At 40.1% G+C, this 17,445-nt stretch overlaps 1 protein-coding gene across 2 annotated transcripts in view; it reads left to right on the top strand.

The window, feature by feature from the left end:
• The window catches only part of ssbp4 (single stranded DNA binding protein 4), an 86,065-nt gene that overhangs the window by 16,005 nt on the left and 52,615 nt on the right, over positions 1-17,445 (top strand). For both annotated transcript variants that reach the window (XM_086161970.1, XM_086161969.1), the window contains exon 4: positions 7,051-7,135. In XM_086161970.1, coding sequence (XP_086018096.1) covers positions 7,051-7,135 — 85 coding nt within the window. The remainder of the gene's footprint in view (positions 1-7,050; positions 7,136-17,445) is intronic.

Genomic DNA, 17,445 nt, shown 5'->3' with positions numbered 1-17,445 from the left:
AGAGCAGTTGGAGAGTAGGCTGATGATTAGCCAGACTGGGCAGGCCAGGTCTCCAGTGTGTATGACCTAGCTGTGGGGCGTCTGTCTGGGCCAGGCAGCACGTGGACATGGGGACTCACTTGGGGGTAGGGTCTGGGGGTTGTTTGGTGTAAAGGAGTGGAAGGAGCTGGCAGAGACCCCTGTCCATACATTCGCCACTGAACAACTCCCCCAACCTCCAGCTTCTCCCAAAACAAAAGCTCCAGATGGTAGGAAAGCCACCAGCCTCCCTCATCCCTCACCCTTCACTCCCCCTCCTGCAACCTTTGTCTGCAGGCCTGTCCTTTGTTTGCGGAAGAGAGACCCCCAAATGGATTAACTCTTTGCATTCCAGCCTCTTTTGTGTTAAACAGCCAAATGTAAGACCCCGACCCCACCGTCAGCTTAGTCCCACCCCAGTTGTCGTCTACTCAGCACCTCACTGAGGTTTTCTTCCCTCTTGTCCCTTCTCTTGTTGGACGGCATGTGGGTGGAGGGGCTCCATCCTAAGACCAGGGCTGTAAGTGTGTGTGTGTGGGGGGGTCACTCATCCACATCTGTTGTTATGGGTGGAAGGATAAAGAAAAGACCCAGCGAGGGCTGCAGGTGTTGATTGTGCCATTAGCTCTTTTTCTACTGGCTGTTCCTCGTTGTCTCCTCCTTATCCCAAAATCAATTGCCTCTGCCAGTTTTCATTGGATGTTCTCTATACACATGCCCGATCGAACACCCCAACATATAAAATTATAAAATTTACACACACGAAACCCTCAGCTGAACAACAGAATGTAAGGGGAGCTTCTGTTTCGTGAAGAGAAAATGCAAATCCTTTCTTCCAAATGTCTGTTTCTCTAAAAACAAATATCAGCCCTCTCTACCGTCTTTAATTAATCAATTATTTTTTACTCCTTATTGCAAAGTTGAAATTCAAGATCCTGACAAATGAAGTATCTCTCACTTTACACGTAGGTCCCTTCCAGGCCCCATACAAACTGGAAAATGTCTGCAATAGTAACATCAGTAGCAGTAACGTCTAAATAGGTACCCAACACTAATGCAGCCGTTTAACTATCTTTGTATGGAACAGTTCACTTGCGTCTGGTTTCATTCATTTGAATGGGCAAAGTTAGCACTCAAAGACAAAATGGGTTTAGAGTTCAAATTGTGAATCATAAGTGTCCACAAGGCTAGAAGAATCTGATTCGTCTTTTCCTCTGGTGTAAAATGATGACCATCTACCAACATCCATCTTTTCACCCCATTGTAATTGTATTTAATCAGCATCCACTGCCAGGTTAGTCGGTATTTAGCGGCTCCACCTCCACTGTAAACATTGCCATCAGTTGCACATGCTATTTCATGCCATGTTTCTAAATTTTCAGCATCTCTGTTGCTAAGCTTTGTCATCAAGTTATGCAATGCATCAATGCAATCTTTGATATTTGTTTGGTTTGCATTTAGAATGAAAAGAGGGATTGAAGAAAAAAAAGACGTAAAATTGTAGCCACTGTAATGCAACTGGTTTCCATGCTGCTTTCCACAGTTTAACTATCTTTTCATGCGTTTCCCGCATGTTAGCAAGTCATTAAAGAAAAAGAAAAAAGTAGTATGTCACACTAAAACATGACACATCAGGGAAACAAACACAATGCAATAGGGTTTGCTGGGACTCGGCCAGAAAAGAAAAAAAATGGTCAATTACATTTTTAGTAGGTTAACCCACATTTAAAGAATGTGCTAAATTTAGAAGAAGACTGGTATTGTACTGACGCTTGGACTACCCCTGTTGAAAGGAGCAAAAGGTTTTCTGGTTATTCCCTCTTTGCTGACATTGCAACACATCCAAATTTAGTCCCTGTTTAGGAGAAATGTGTTCATGCAGTTTTAGCCTTGTGCCAGACGGAACTATCGATACTCCAGCTTCAATCTGACATCTGTCTACAATATAGGTAGCAGCAACAAATTTTTCCATAATATAGTATTATTTGAAAGTTGGCTCAGATGTCCAGGTGAGCTGGCATCCGACTTCACCAGGAATCAATAGTGGAGTGGAGTATAAACTACCAGCTCTGATAATGTAGAACAGGTGGTTGTTGTATTTATGCCCTGTCTGTTACTACAGATGTGTCTTGTCAAACAATCAGCTGCTCGTCTGCCTCTTTCCTTTTCTTGCCAGCCAGTCTTGCAGAACCTTCGGGTTAAAGTGGCTTCTGTTTGAAAGTAAACAAGCATCAATTATTGCCAGTGCAAACGAGTAAAATTTTGTTGGCGGGTGTGAAATGTCACCTATATGCACATAGGGCTGTATTGTAAGTCAGTCCAACAATGTATGTGTCAAGATAACATTCTCCCGCCTTGGTAAATTCAGATGTTTTTATTAGAATATAAATATACTGCTATCAAGGTTGCAAATTGTTTTCCGTAAAAAGAAAATGAAGATAGTGGCAAAATATTGGAGTTTTTTGACAGTGGTGGGTGGCGTGGTAATTGGTTGCAGAGAGCTTAAACTTTTTTTTTTGTAATTACAACATGAATTTAAGTGTCATGGTTGTTTCTGTAGACTATAACAGCTGTCCAATATAAATATGCTTAGCATGAATCAAACACTCATCTGCCATGAATATATCTGCTCTCTCAATCTTTGGCAATCCAGAGGGAGACAGCCTACCGTCTCATCGATATATGCATAATTATCAATGCAGACATGACTTCATTTTTTCTGAATTTTGCTGTCAGTCATCTTGACACTGTTGCTCTATGTATTAGCCACAGTCTAAAGGGAGCCTTTCTGAGTGTTATATGCCACAATTTTCTCCATCATCTAGAATATTCTGTATTTTGACCTGTTACAAAAAGTCTGTTCTCACAAAAGTGAAGTACACTGTCTTTTCTCTCCAACTTTATGATTTATACCTACCAGTTAGGGCCCCATGCTCTGTATTACTCCATGTATCTATCGATGTCCTTGTTGGTCTCAATTTCTCTGGTTATTTCTGTCTCTCTTTGCAAACTTATTGGTTGACTGTTGGTTTGATAGCTGGCCAAACAGACACATGGGGAATTATCATTTAGACCTGTGTTATATCTTTATCTAGTCTCTATATTATTATGAACAGGCAGCCAGTGACTGTGTTGGAATACAGTTAATTGCAAAGAATTATTGTGATGGTATTCAATTTTAGTAATCATCTTGCTCTGGACGGCTCGACGCTAATCTCTTCCTGCTTTCTTCTCAATGTGTGTGTGTGTGTGTGTGTGTGTGTGTGTGTGTGTGTGTGTATGTGTGTTAATTTATTTGTGTGAACGTTTGTTTGTATGTGTACAGTGTTGGCTCATATTTTTGGGTGTTTGTTTTGTTTTTAATGGAATGAATTAAAAAGTTTTTGCATGACCCCTCATTGCAGCTGACATCTCTCCTGACTCATCAAAGTAAAAGCTGTCAAATCTTCAGCTGCAATCCTTCATCGAGAGTTGTATGGCTTAAATGCCAGCATCTGTAATACCATGAAGAGCTTCCCACGATTAGATGATTAGATTGAAATGATTAGATAATTGGATAGAAATTTTACAAGGGTGTAGACAGTACAAGATTTCTTGCAGATTGCTGATGCTTATTATCTGTAAATTTTGACTTCCCAGATAATGACTTGACAGTAGTGTCTTTGAAAAGGCAGCAACAACCATGAAGTGATTTTCTTATTTTTTTTCTAAATCAATAATTTCTAAATCAGTGCTCACAATGCCATATCCAACCACCCATGTGGGTATTTAGCTCCCATTCTTTTTTCTTAAAAAATCCTTCTTCTGACAAACTGCCTTTAAACAATGTAAGAATAATGAAAACTTTAGTTTCTGCATTCACTCTCATCCGCAAGCGATCCAGCTTCACATCATATAGAGACAGGGAATGAGATTTCACTGTGGGCCTCTGATAGATGCAGGTCAGATGTTCAAGTCGCAATATATTTCAGGAGGCTAGGAGATGCTAGATCACTTTGCACCAACTCCCTTGTCTGTGCCTGCTTCTGTCTTTTTGGTAACAAACTGTAAGCTACATCCCATTTCATTTCCCTGAGAGCTGATTGGATTTGCGATGGTTGTGCTTTTTCACCACAACCCAAGTGACAGAGCAGCAATCTCTCTAACACCAACTGATAGATATGATAAATATTTATTGTCAAGTGTCAGAGGGACAGGACAAACTCCCTGAATCAAAGACACACATGCGAACACACACAAACGCGCGCACACACACACACACACACACACACACACACACACAAACAAACCCCATCCCTCTGTCTTCTTCTTTGTTTAGAACTGAACTATGTGCTTGTGCTTGTTGAATACTTCTGGGCATCTATGTTGCCTTTTAATCTTTAAATATTCAAACAAAACTTTTCTATTTTAGTTCAGATGCTTTGAATCTTAAAGTTTGAGAGGCAGGTGCCATGAGCGCGGGTTCAAAATTTGTTGTTTATTGTTTTATTTTTAGGACACCCATTGGTGCATCTGTTGTTGTTTTTCAAGAATCATGAGCTGAATCAAAAGATTGGTCGTGAGTAATGTGTTATTGTAACAGGATTCAACGAATGAAGCTAATCCTGAAACATCATGGATGAAAGCACAGGAGACTTTAAAGAGGTTCATGCTAAATACATGACAGGAGTGATTTCCTGACAGTTATAGGCAATCATCTAATATTTTCTGCTCCAATTTGCAGTCTGTCAGATAGGTGTCACAGCTGTTCTGAACATCAGCACAAAGAGTGCATGTAATAGTTCATCGGCACCCTCAAATAACTTTACGAATTCCCCATCATGGGTTTCAGCAGATATTTTTTATACACTTTCCATGAAATCAATATCATAAAAGAGGAGGACTCCTTAAAGTGGACCGCCTTAACAGGTACTTCATTTCAGAGAGGTAATTAAAGGCCCATTTGGAACGGGACCTGGTGGCCCCTGCTGCCCTGGAGGACCGGGAGTGGTCTAATTAACCAATATTGATAAGCCTGATTGGGCTGAAAGTACAGCTGATTAGTCAATAACCTGCATGCTGCCAAGGTAGGCAGGAAGGAACCTTTTGTGACTCCTTCTTCATTTCAACTTGCTTAGGCTAAATTTCGAGGACTGAGTGGATTGTTAATTGTACCCACAGGCATTATGTTAACTTTTGGAGCTGCCGATCACACAAAGTTAGTGGCAAAACGCTTGTTCAAATTCAACTTCAAGTTTTTTAGTAAGTGATTTTTTCTGAGATGCGAAGTGGAAAAGAAAAAAGCGAGCCGATCTAAAGGATGTAACAAAAATCAAAATGTGCAAAAATGAACCACTGGATACTGACAAAAGTTATGTTACGCCCCCCAAACAAGTTTGTTAATAATTAGTTGATCATTTCTTTAAAATATGTAAAATTCACAATTTAATTACATTTTAATGTTCTTCAGTTGACATTCAAATTGTTCAATTCAAGCAATGCATTCGGGTGTTTGTATAAAGCACATCAAAAACTGATTTACAGCTTGTTGAATTGAATTGACTTGAACAGCCCATTGCTTGATTTTTTTTTTTTTGCTATCAAGTTCTTCTCACCTGGCCTAGATTATAACTTCCTGACATTTTTTAAAAATTTTCTTGAATTGATTTCAAAAATGTCACTTTTACTTTTAATAACTTTAGTAACTGGGTCTGACCTACTGTGGTGCTCTCAAGTCCACAATTCCAAAAACTCCTGGCTTGGGATTTTCTATTCAACTTACACTAGTTTCATAGTGTCATTTTGATTTGTTTTCATCATACATTGAGCAACTGGATCTGTTTATCTACGTTGCTGTTGATTATATGTTATATTATTAACTTCTTGGTTTGTATGCAGAATTGATGACATGCCTTGCAGAAATGTTCAAGTAAAGTACATCATCTGTTTTGTCTCCTTGTGATTTAAAGTGTGATTATGTTCGTGAAACTACTGGTCATGGTCCTTTTATTGTATCTACAGGAAAAGTGCAGAAAAGGCAAAAGGTTGCAAGTTTGGCCTTAAATATTCTTAGAGATTTGCCTGGTCTTAGAACAGTCATTGCAGAGTGTTGCATGGCAAACAGGAAAGGATTGTCACTTTCTCCATCATCCATCTTATTTTTGTTCTTTGGGCACAGTTTGACAGACATTTAGCCATCATCTTACTGGTCCTCCATGTAATGATTGATTCAGCAGACCAGTTGTTTGCTATGTCCCATTATTTCTACCCCAAGGCACCTGGAGTTGATATTGTTTGAATCTTTGCTTGGATAAACCAATGGTTGATGTGGATGTCAACATCATGGCTGCATGCAACAGTATGTTGTTATGAAGTCATAATGTCTGTCAAAGTCTCAGTCTGGCTGCAGTACTGATTGCTCTTCATGTTACCCATTATATGTCAAAAAAAAACATACTGTATTCTTACCACGTGATCAAAAATGACTTAGCTTCAGAAATAATTGATTTTTAAAATCTGTCGCACATTTTAACCTTCTGAATCTCATAGGTAACGGGTAAAGTGTCTCATCATTGGCTATACACATCGATACAGTAGTTTGCATACTACGTTTGATAAATGTGGATGTTATACCATACCTTAGTTATTCTACACCTTAATGAAGGTACAGTGAAGGAAGAGATTCAAGTACAACTTTAAACAGAGTTAGTGTCAAGGACCCAATGGGAAACACTGCCACTGCTCTATCTAAGCTACTGTCATGATATGGCCCAATGTGCTGCTTCAGATGTCTGGGTTTTATCAAATTGGCATAAAGTCTTGGAAGGAAGCCCCTTTCCAAGGTCTTGGACACAGCAATACACAGTAAAGTAATCATGTAAGTAATGTCTCAAAAATACAAACACTCAAAAATACTTAGTACTCCATATCGTCCCTATCAATGTCGGTAGTCACTGATTACACACCTGTCTCTGCACAATTTAGCAACATAAATTGTTTTTAGATCAGAGTTGTGTGTCTAACGGCTGTTGCTCTCTTGTCCTGTATGCACAGTGTATTCTGGGATCTGTACTGCGCCGCTCCAGACCGGAGGGAGACATGTGAACATTCCAGCGAGGCCAAGGCTTTCCATGATTATGTGAGTGAACTTAAACAACCCTCCAGCTATGTATGACTGAGTTTGGGGCACTAATATACACACATCTAGGCTGTGCAAGTATACAAATGTATTTAAGAGGAAGAGATTCTTCTTTGTGTGTAAGACTGCGGATATTTCCTCTTTTGACATGTCTGTGGTTCAATGTGTCTGAGGATTCTACTGCTGTCTCAGCTAGGAATCGCACAGACCAAATAGAAACACTGGCTTTGTGCTTTATGGGAAAGCCCTAAGAAGGCCATATTTTATTTTGAAATAGCATGATTAATAGTCTTCATGCCACTTGATCACATTTCACATGACTGGCTTTAATTGGGTATCAGTTTTGTAACATCTGCCTGAGCAGCATAACCCTTTACCTCAGCTGTTGGCCACGGTCGCTAAAATGTTGACCTCTGACCTCTCTGGTCTTAGAGAAGCTGTTGTACTGAGATGAAAGGTCAGAGAACTGCCTGGCTATTTATTGGTCCACTCACAGCTTTAGTAAAGGTCAAAGCACATAAAGCAGCTGGCTAGTCTTAGAAGCACATTAAGGCCCACATGCACACACAATGCATATATATACAAAGCACATTTCGAGCTGCTGGGCTTTGCTGGCTGAGGTTACAGGGTCTGGACTGGGTGATGACAGGTCAGGGTCTTTGGCCTTCTCGACCCTCTGATTTTATGGAGCTGCAGCGGTCGATCGGGAAACTGTCGAACACTCTCCCTCTCGAAGAAGAAGAAGATAATGTTCACGTCTGAGCGAATTGATCACAACTGAAAGGCTTTGTTGCGCCAGCTGTGGTTATTATAAATAGCCATTTTGATTACATGTTGTTGGGAGTTTCATGTGGATGTTTAAATGCCTTCCTGTTTGACATGTCCACACCATATACTTAAAACTTGCTACTGGTTGCCAGAGGTACAAGTGGACTGCCTTTTTAAGCTTCTAGATGTTTGCCAGACATGTGTGTTTCATACTTTTTCAGTGTGAGCCTGTGGCTATTTGCCCATTCAGATGAACTGTCTTATGAAGTTTGACAGCAAAAATGGGAGCATGTGTCACCTGAACAGATTACATTTGTTGTGCACGGTCCATGCATGTGTATTACTGGGCACAGGTTGACGTGTGTCTGTGCCTGTCTGTGTGCATGTGTTAGACCACCATAAGATTAATTACATGGTTAATTAAACCTAGTAGTTAATTAAATCTGACAACTGTGTCTAATTAATCTAAATGCCATATAATTTCCCTACACCTTTCTCCAGAGGTAGGCCAGTTGGATACCCGTGTGTCACCTCTTTAACGGCTATGATTTGCAGGGCTGGTCAATATATTGCTGAACTTCAGTACCCACAGTCAGTCACTATTAAAAGGCACATTTTGACACTTTAAAATTTTATTCAGTCTCTGCACAAAACAGAAAGGCCTCCATTAATAAAAGTTTAGGATTGCTTATTAGAGCTTATTTGAGCAAGCTTACTGGAAATCATGGAGCTCTATAAGACTTAAAGGATTCACTGCTTCTTGACCTTTAACCTCTCAAGTTTAAGAGGTCAGAGTTAGTGAACTGTCTGGTCGAGTGGGCTGATTTGGATTGAACTGTATAACGTAATCGTCAGCTTTTAACAATTTCAGTTTTACATTTTCTTTGCCTCGTGTGTCCTAAGATTTTTTTCCTATTTTGTTGACTGTTGATATTGATACAGCATCAGAGCTGAACTGCAACATCTAAAACTACACATTATGATGCTGTAAATAATCCATCCATTGTCTACCGCTTATCCGACTTAGGGTCGCGGACTGGTTGCCAGTCAATCGCAGGGGCACATAAACAGACAGACGACCATTCGCTCTTTCATTCGCACATGTGGGCAGTTGTCCAAATTTTTCTGCAGCATGTTTTCGGACTGTGGGAGGAAACAGCAGAACCCGTAGGTAACCCACACAGGCACGGAGAGAACATGCAAACGTCATACAGAATCAAGCCAGGGTCCTTCGCGCTGTGAGGCCAAAGTGCTAACTACTGCGCCACCGTGCTACCCGCTGTGAATTGTGAATAATACTAAGAATAAATAAGATGGTATAAACTGTGTGCGTGTGTGTGTGTGTAATGTGTAATATGGCAGTCTACGACAAGAGTCAGTCTGAATGAGCACATGCGCTTTTGTAGCTGTTACCACGTGTATGCGTCTTTGTGCGTTTGTGTGACAGGCCAAGCGAGTGTCAGGGTCAAAGCGTGTGAATCCCCAGGGTGATGAGGGCTCTGTCTGTCTCTGATTAACTGTGGCTTGCCAGTCCCTGCAGACCAACGGCCTGATCAAGTCTCTATCATGGCCCCTTGCTGATAACGGCTACCTCATTCCCTCGAGTCCCTCTGGATCACAGAGTGAAAAACAACACAGCTCCCAGGAGTCATACATACTCTGCTCTGTGTGTCGCTCAGCAGGAACAGTGAAAGAGGAATGTGTGCAAGATAAACCGGTATTGGTTCGTTATTTATGTTTGTGTGTGTGTGTGTGCTTTATGTGTTCTATTTTTAGTTTATGGTCTTCTCTCTTTGCTAGCTTCCCAGTGTGTGGATAAGAATGAAAAGATACTATATCTTGGGCTCCAAAAGAGAGTTTCCTTGATTGTCTCTCAGAACCTATGTCGTTGCCAAGCAAGTTTGCGTAAGAGTACAGTCTTCATTACAGATTTCTTTTGGCTCAGCTTAGATTGGCTGAATTTGGCCTGTTTCGGGGACCTCTTACTCAGCTTTGCCCTACTGGCCCCCATTGTGAGTGATGATGTAGACATTGTGGATTCTCCAGTTTGGGGAAGATAATGGAATATAATGTGCTAATCCTCAGATCTGGGGACTGGTTGACAGCTAATCCAGGGGAATGTGGTGGGATTGGAGCCCTGGCCACACTCCCAGAACAGGAGGCCTCTGTCTCACAGGCACGCTAGTTAGCTTCACCCCTGGATAGTGAATCTGCTATCATGGGTACTCGAGCTAACCCACAAATACATGCACTTGCAGATACACCGTTGTAGATGCCCCACACCAGCACTTGCACACACATACACATACTCAAAGTCAGTAAGATGATAGAGAATGAGTACGAGTAGAGTAAGATGATAGATTAGGAGTTGGAACAGACTGAAGAGTTGTACCTCCACAAAATCATTTAAGTGGCGTCTCTTGTTGTCTTAATTGTGCGAGTTGTGTTCTTATCCTTTCTTTTCACATTGTCCTTTAATCCATTATTTTGTGATCAACGTACAGTCTTCTTTTCCGCCAGAATTTGGATTCTCCTCAAAGGAGTGCTTTGCTGAGGAAATGTGTTTGATTGTAAGAACATGGCACATCTTTGGTAACTCAATATGAATGATTAAAGGTTTGGAGCTGTGTGATGGAGAAAGCATACATATTGACGAGCCACCAGGCACGTTTGCCGAGACACACTTTCTTGCTCACATTAAAGCAGGCAGAAGAATGAGCCTCTGTTTTCACTGTGTCTCACACACATGCACACACTTGTAATCACAGACAAACAGTCTTTCAGGAAGTGATACACTCAGCCTTGTTGTTGCAGACATTTTGCATTGCCCCAGCCAGAGGTCACAACCCCAAACATCTGTGATTCGTGCCAATCCAAGTTCACTGCCTCCGGAGTGTCACAGATTTAGCGCCGAAAGCGCGTCATTCGCATCGCAGTGCCTCAGTGACTCCCCTCAGCCCTCAGATAACTGATGAAAACTGTCATTATGATGTCCTAGGTGCTGGAGTCCAACATGGGTGTCCTTCTTTGGAGTTTCGCTCCAAATATAGACAACGCTAACAAGCATGTTTCATAAATGTTTGTGAATCCTATGTTCTGCTTCTTTATATTATCAATTAAAAGTCCCATGCACAAATTTGGTATACTATTCAGTTGAAGTTTTTCATATGTAAATACTGTCCGATTTTCTTCGTTACTTGCATTTCTAGAGATTTGCTGAAACAAAAAAAAAATCACCTTGATCTCTGCCGTAACCATTTTATATACTACAATACTTAATTGATTTATACCCACAGCTCATGGTGATTTTCACGATGTATCAGTTTAGGTTTTTTTCTTTTGTTTTTTAGAATAGAAATACAACCCTAATATGGTTTCAAGCAGAGCTTTGAAAGCCATAAAACAATAAAAAGGTGCATTCAAAAAGCTGAAATACACAAATGTCTACATTTGTTTAGTTGTTTTTCGGAATAGAACTATACACAGTGTTATGCTCAAATTCTGTTACTGTAACAATTCCAACCCCAGCCATACTACTGACATTAAATATGCATAGACCTTAAAAATCCCCCAAAAATTGACAAAAGTATGCTAAAAAAAAAACAAGAATTATAATATTATAAATACAAACTAATTGATAAAGAAATACCACTCAATAAATGTCACATAATAATCCCATTTCAAGAAATTATTCTTCCAAGAGAATCTAGTTTAGATAGAATAAAGAAGTCACCATACTCTGAAACTTGCTCACTGACTTAATAAACAAATGAGGGACTGGCAGCCCTCATTTGTTTAGAATTTTTAACTTTTTTGTCGAAATTACAAGAAAAATGGGTTATGGAAGTAATTGGATTTTCGGTTAATGAACTTATTGATTGAATTGAATTGACCTTTAATCGTCCCACAGTGGGGAAATTTCAAATTTGCTTGATTCAAAACTTGATTTACTGACTATTGGTCTTACACTTAAGGTGATATTACAGGGCTGCCCAGGCATCAGAGAGATGGGAGTGTACTTTTGTCTGTTGCCTGGGGGTTCTTTGAGAGGGTTAAATGATTGTTTGGCAGGACCACAGTAACAGGTGGCACAAGGGGAGGAGCTGCACTATGTAAACTATTGATGGTCAAACCATTGTGTAGGCCATCATACAGCGGACCAAACCATTGCTCTTACAATCTCATGTTTCTGAACCAGGCGCTCTCATACCCATTTTTATTTTTTTGAGAACATATCCCCCATCAATATAATTTTTTAAAATTTTCCTAAGCAGCATTTTCTCAACCTGCCCAGTTTTCCTGTTTTAATTCCTCTCAGGTCTTTTTCACTGCCAGCATCCCCCCCCAATATCCTCCAACATCCCCCCCGATTCTTCTTTTCTTTTCTCTCTGTTCGGTGCCCTGCTACCTCCCCCTCTCTCCTTTGCCTCCCTCCCTCCATATCTTTTCCCTCCACCCTCCTCTTCTCTCAGAGGAGATTGATTGGGTAATCTGGCTGGGTGCCAGCAGTGCCCGTTTTCTTGCTCGGGGGAAGGAGAGAAGCGGGGGCGACATGACGACATGCTGGAATAATAATAACATCCATAATATAAGCAGAGTAGGTATGGATGGAGATATGAGGCAGAGAAAGAGAGACCAGAGGAAGGGTGTCTGTGTTGGCACAGTGATATCTTCTTCATACAGATTCTGTTGGCTGTTTTTTTTTTTCTTGAAAAACAGCCTACACACAAACAGCTTTGCACAACACTGTTGCTGTCTGCCTCTATCTGTCTTTCTATCTCTCGCCGCGCCATACATCCTTAGTTTGCGCCTTTATGTCATCTTTTAATATCAAATAGTTTGTGGAGTGCAGGCTACAGGCGGACAGGCATTGAGCGAAAGGACATGTCTTTGTGTGCCGTTGTTTACAGTAGTTTTGGTCTAAATGAAAAAGGCCAGTCAGCTTCTCTCTGCGTGTACACCTCTCCCTATCTGAGCGAAGCAACAAAGCCTGAAAGTGCTGCCCTCAAGCTGTGTGTGTGTTCGGCTGGAGGTCTGGAAGTGACAGAAGCAGCAGATCAAATATTGTTTATGATTCCCTTCCTCACAGGTTCATTCTGGGCAAGCTTAAACTGAGCAGTGGTTTAGCATTTGATCTTAGCTCCGTGAGTGTGCAGGCATGGCTCCTGAATCTTTGTTTGACAGACACAGACATGGAGACAGACAGATGGAGACAACAAACCAGGGACGGAGAGCAAGACGGGTGACAGAGGGAGCAGAGAAGACTGAAAACAGGAGGGAGTGAGAAAAGAGGAGATGAAGATGTAAGTCTGCTGGAAGAAAGAGGTGTCTGAACACCGGGGACTCCTTTTGAAGTCTGCATATTTCACTGTTTATCTTCGTTTTGGTCCCAGTGTTGCATCGCATTCTGTTAGCCAGTGTCGCATAAAACCACAAGTCTGCCTGAGCAAAGTTTTTCTTAAAGCCAAACCCTGCAGCGATTACTTCGCTTCCTTGCATGCCGATTCACAACCCAGTCCAATTTAATTTCCCTAACCCAGTTACCCAAAAATGCCCTCTTAGTTGCAACATCATCATCCATAACATTTGAATAAATGCTTCAAATGAATACTATATTCTATGAATTGTTGGAAACTCCTTTGGGCATTTGTTGATCTGAACTAGCCTGGATTCTGCTAATTCTTTGCTGTGTAGTAATTTTTAAGAAAATGCATAATGTTTCAATGATAATCATAATAATAATAATAGTAATAAAGAAAAGTATTACCTTTTTATTTTTATCAGTTCATGATAACATTATAGTGAATGTAAAACTAATAATACAATGTGTTTCCTGTTGTCAGTTATGAAACCCAACAATGTCCAGAAAATGTTTATTTTGAATATTGTGGTGTCATAGTGATCTTGACTGTTAATCGTGTAACAGACATTAACAAGGAATTACTGTTCACCAGTGACCTCCTTTTCAAAGTCCCAGTGACCTTGAAGTTTTAACAGCAATGTTGCTGTTAAAACAGCTTACTGATGTGTCTAAGTTGACATTTTTTACCATATTTCCTCAATGTTAGGATGCATTCATGAGAGTGGGTGAGAGATACTAGCAGAAGCCTTTATTTCTTTGCCTCAACCATAAGCAGTGTACAGCAGAAAATCCGACTTTGTCAGGGACTGAAAAACTGTGAATGATCTTCCATGCCACACACAGACGCACACACACGGGCGCACACACACACACACACACACACACACATGCACGCATGCACACACACACACACACACACACACACACACATACACACAGGTCAATGCGCTAATCAGTTGTGTTGTTTCCAGGCGTGGTGTGCCAATTTTTTCCCATCTACTATAATTACAGTTTTGGTCTGAGAGGAAAGTCTGGCATAAGTTAAGCTAAAGTAACTTAGGTGTAGATTCTTTTGTGATCCCTATAATCTTTTGGAAGAAAATTAAATTTACTGATCATCTCTGCAAACCATCTAGCTTTAGAACCCTCCCTTCTCTTATTTTGTAGAGGCATTGTGGCAAAGAACTCCTTTACTGCTGATCCTCATTAGTTGTAAAACACTGATGATGGTTACAAGGATTGTCAGCCAGGTCCTTGGGACTGAAACCTATCTATAAACATGTCCTCTTGGTTCGCTTGGGGAGCTGTGAAGTCATTTCCGTCTTTACATGTTCTTTGCTTGCCTTTATTAAATCACCAGTGGAACTACTGCAGTCAGTGTAATATGGAAAAGTGAAGCCTGAGCTGTTTGCTCGTGAACATGTACAGGAATTCACATTAATTGAACATTAAGGATTTCTGTCTTTACCAAAGTATGTGAAAACTCCTATAAAGCTTTTAGATGGTTAATTACTACAGTGAAAATAACACCAGCAGTTTTCAATACAAATTGACAAAGTTCTAAAAAGGACTCAAGGGAATTTCATTTTCTTCACCTAGGAACGGCATAGTACAGTGGGTTATATTGTTTGGCAATGGAACTGAACATTCCTGGCTCTATTACCATGCTTTTCCTAGCCTTTCGTGTTGTTGAGCAAGATACTGAACTCTGCGCATGGTTCATCCATGATGAGTTAAATGCAGTGGTCAACTTTTTTGAAATTTCCCCACTGTGGAATGATAAAAAGGAATTAAAGAGTCTATTCTAATTCACAATTTATAATGATCTCATTTTCCATAGAAAAACATTCAATCAGATGTGTGGGTTTGAGTATTTATGATTTAAATTATAAAATGTTGTACCAATGATGATACCCTGTGTTGATCTAATTTTTCCTGTTGACTGAAAGTTTATTTGGATTTGAATATTGGAATCTATAGTCATCAGTCCCAAGCATAGAACTGAATGAGAATCGGTAACACTCGTCTGTGTTAACAAGTAAGATCTGGCTGGTTGCAGAGTCTGTAATTGTGCTGAGTTGTAGATTCATCTGGGATGAATGTTTAATTCTGCTAAAACACACTTTTGGTATTTGGTCCTGAAATGTATTATAACAAAACATAGTTCTTATCCTTTTTAGATTGACATAACTTTCTCTCGCTCTCCTAACTAAATGTATGACTAGTTTAATTAAACCACAATTGAGCTCTGATATTGAAGAACAGAATATTGGTGCAGGCGGAGGTGAGTCAGGTGACATCTTAACATTACAATACTGGCCTCATCAAACACAAATTCCTTAGCTTTGTGCTAATAAAAGTCGTCCTAATGCGAATGCAGCATTTTCAGAGCTTTGAAAATGAATTGAAGTCATTAATATGTGTGACTTATCTTCAGATAGCACAGGTGACTTTGATGCCCCTCGCTTTGTTTCTGCTGAACTCTGTTAGCAGAGTTTAACTTTAAAATCCCTTTCAATCACATACTTTCCACCCCTATCACCCCTCTTGATCTCTCTCAGTGGCGGTGGACAGGATTATAGCTGGCATCGCAGCCTGGCACAGTGTGTCCCTGGCTCAGCGTGTGTGTCAGTGTGTGTCGGCTGTCTGCTGTGCTGCTCAGCCAATCCACCAGTCTCAAGTACCAGCTGGGCACCCAAACTCCTAACCAAAATAAACTGCCCTCTCCATCAATGAGCCCCTTTGGGTGAACACGTGTGCGCTGTGGTGAGTTTGCTTGTGTTTGCAAGTGTAGGCCAACACACACACACACACAGACACACACACACAGACACACGCACACACACACACACACACACACACACACACACACACACACACATACGCAACACATCTACAATTAAAGCTTGTCCAGATGCATGGCTGTTTTGTCCATCTTTTAAAAATACTAAAACAATGACAAAGCCATTTTATTATTTCAATTCTCTTAAATGCAGACTTAATCCTTGCGTTTAAGGACAGGAATATAAAGACAAAATATTCAAGACAGATCTCACTCAAGCCTCTGGCTGGGTCACAGAAATTTCTTTTTGACCTTATTTTGACCAAATGTCAAAGGAACAGTGGAACCAGACCAACAGATCTTACTAACTAAATTCCTTGTTGTGTATTCCTAAAGAACATAGGATTAAAATGTCAGGCTGCAGCACCTTAAGATGCCTTTTAATGAGACCTGTACAAAATAAAGTTCTTTATCATTATAATTATTGTCTCTTTGGTCCAGCAACTACCTTAAGCCCATCTCCTTCACTTCTGGATTCAGTGGGAAGAAACATTTGTTGAGCAGTGAGGACAAACATATGAGGAAAACCACAGCACACTATGATGTTAGTCCCTGATCATTTGCTGTTGCATAACTGCTCCAGTTGCTTGTAATGAATAAATGAATGAAAAGGAGATGTGCTTTTCTCCATGGGAGAGAATCTGCCTTGTGTTAATTGGCCATTTATATCTTCTTCAAAATGTTACCATTATCAGACAAACTAAATTTGGTTCTATTTCATTTCCATGTCTTTGTTTTTTTTTCAGTGCCTCTATCACACTTTGTACCTTTTGTCTTGTTTTCTCTGTCTATTCTATGATAAGTTAAACTGCTCATTAAACTCTCAAAGCACAGTCCCCCAGAAATTAAGGTGTATTTGTGTATTTATTGTTAATTTAATTGACTGGGGTCTGATATTTTTGGATCTGAATTAAGTTGATTTGAGAAATTTAGAACCATAACGGGCTTTTTTAGTCTTTTGTTTTGTGTTTGATCTTTTTTATTAAGACATACAGTGTTGCCATTATAGCAATTGTGTGAATACTATAGCTCAATGTACAAAGTGAATCAGGGATTAGAAATAGGAGGAATATTCAAACGTAGGAGAGAGCCAGATTACTAATGCTTTAGGATTTAATTCCAGTCTGCATTCCCAGAATTCAAGCATTTTCAGTTGACGTTTTAGGCTGCTCAATTTACAAATTGCTTTCATTGAAATTGTCAGTTTCTATTTTAAACTTTCCTCGGAACCAGATTCTGTCTCTTCCTTTCATAAACTCTGGCCTCTGAATGAAGAATACATAGGCCACTGGTATTTAAATAAGCAGAATTTTTCAGTGGCAAGGATATCAACGTCTG

The sequence above is a fragment of the Fistularia commersonii genome, chromosome 16, assembly GCF_037954325.1.
Source record: "Fistularia commersonii isolate RoL2024-O1a breed Wild chromosome 16, RoL_Fcom_v1.0, whole genome shotgun sequence".
Classification (NCBI taxonomy): domain Eukaryota; kingdom Metazoa; phylum Chordata; class Actinopteri; order Syngnathiformes; family Fistulariidae; genus Fistularia; species Fistularia commersonii.
The sequence above is the reverse complement of the archived record's forward strand: the minus strand, read 5'-3'. Positions and strand labels throughout refer to the sequence as shown.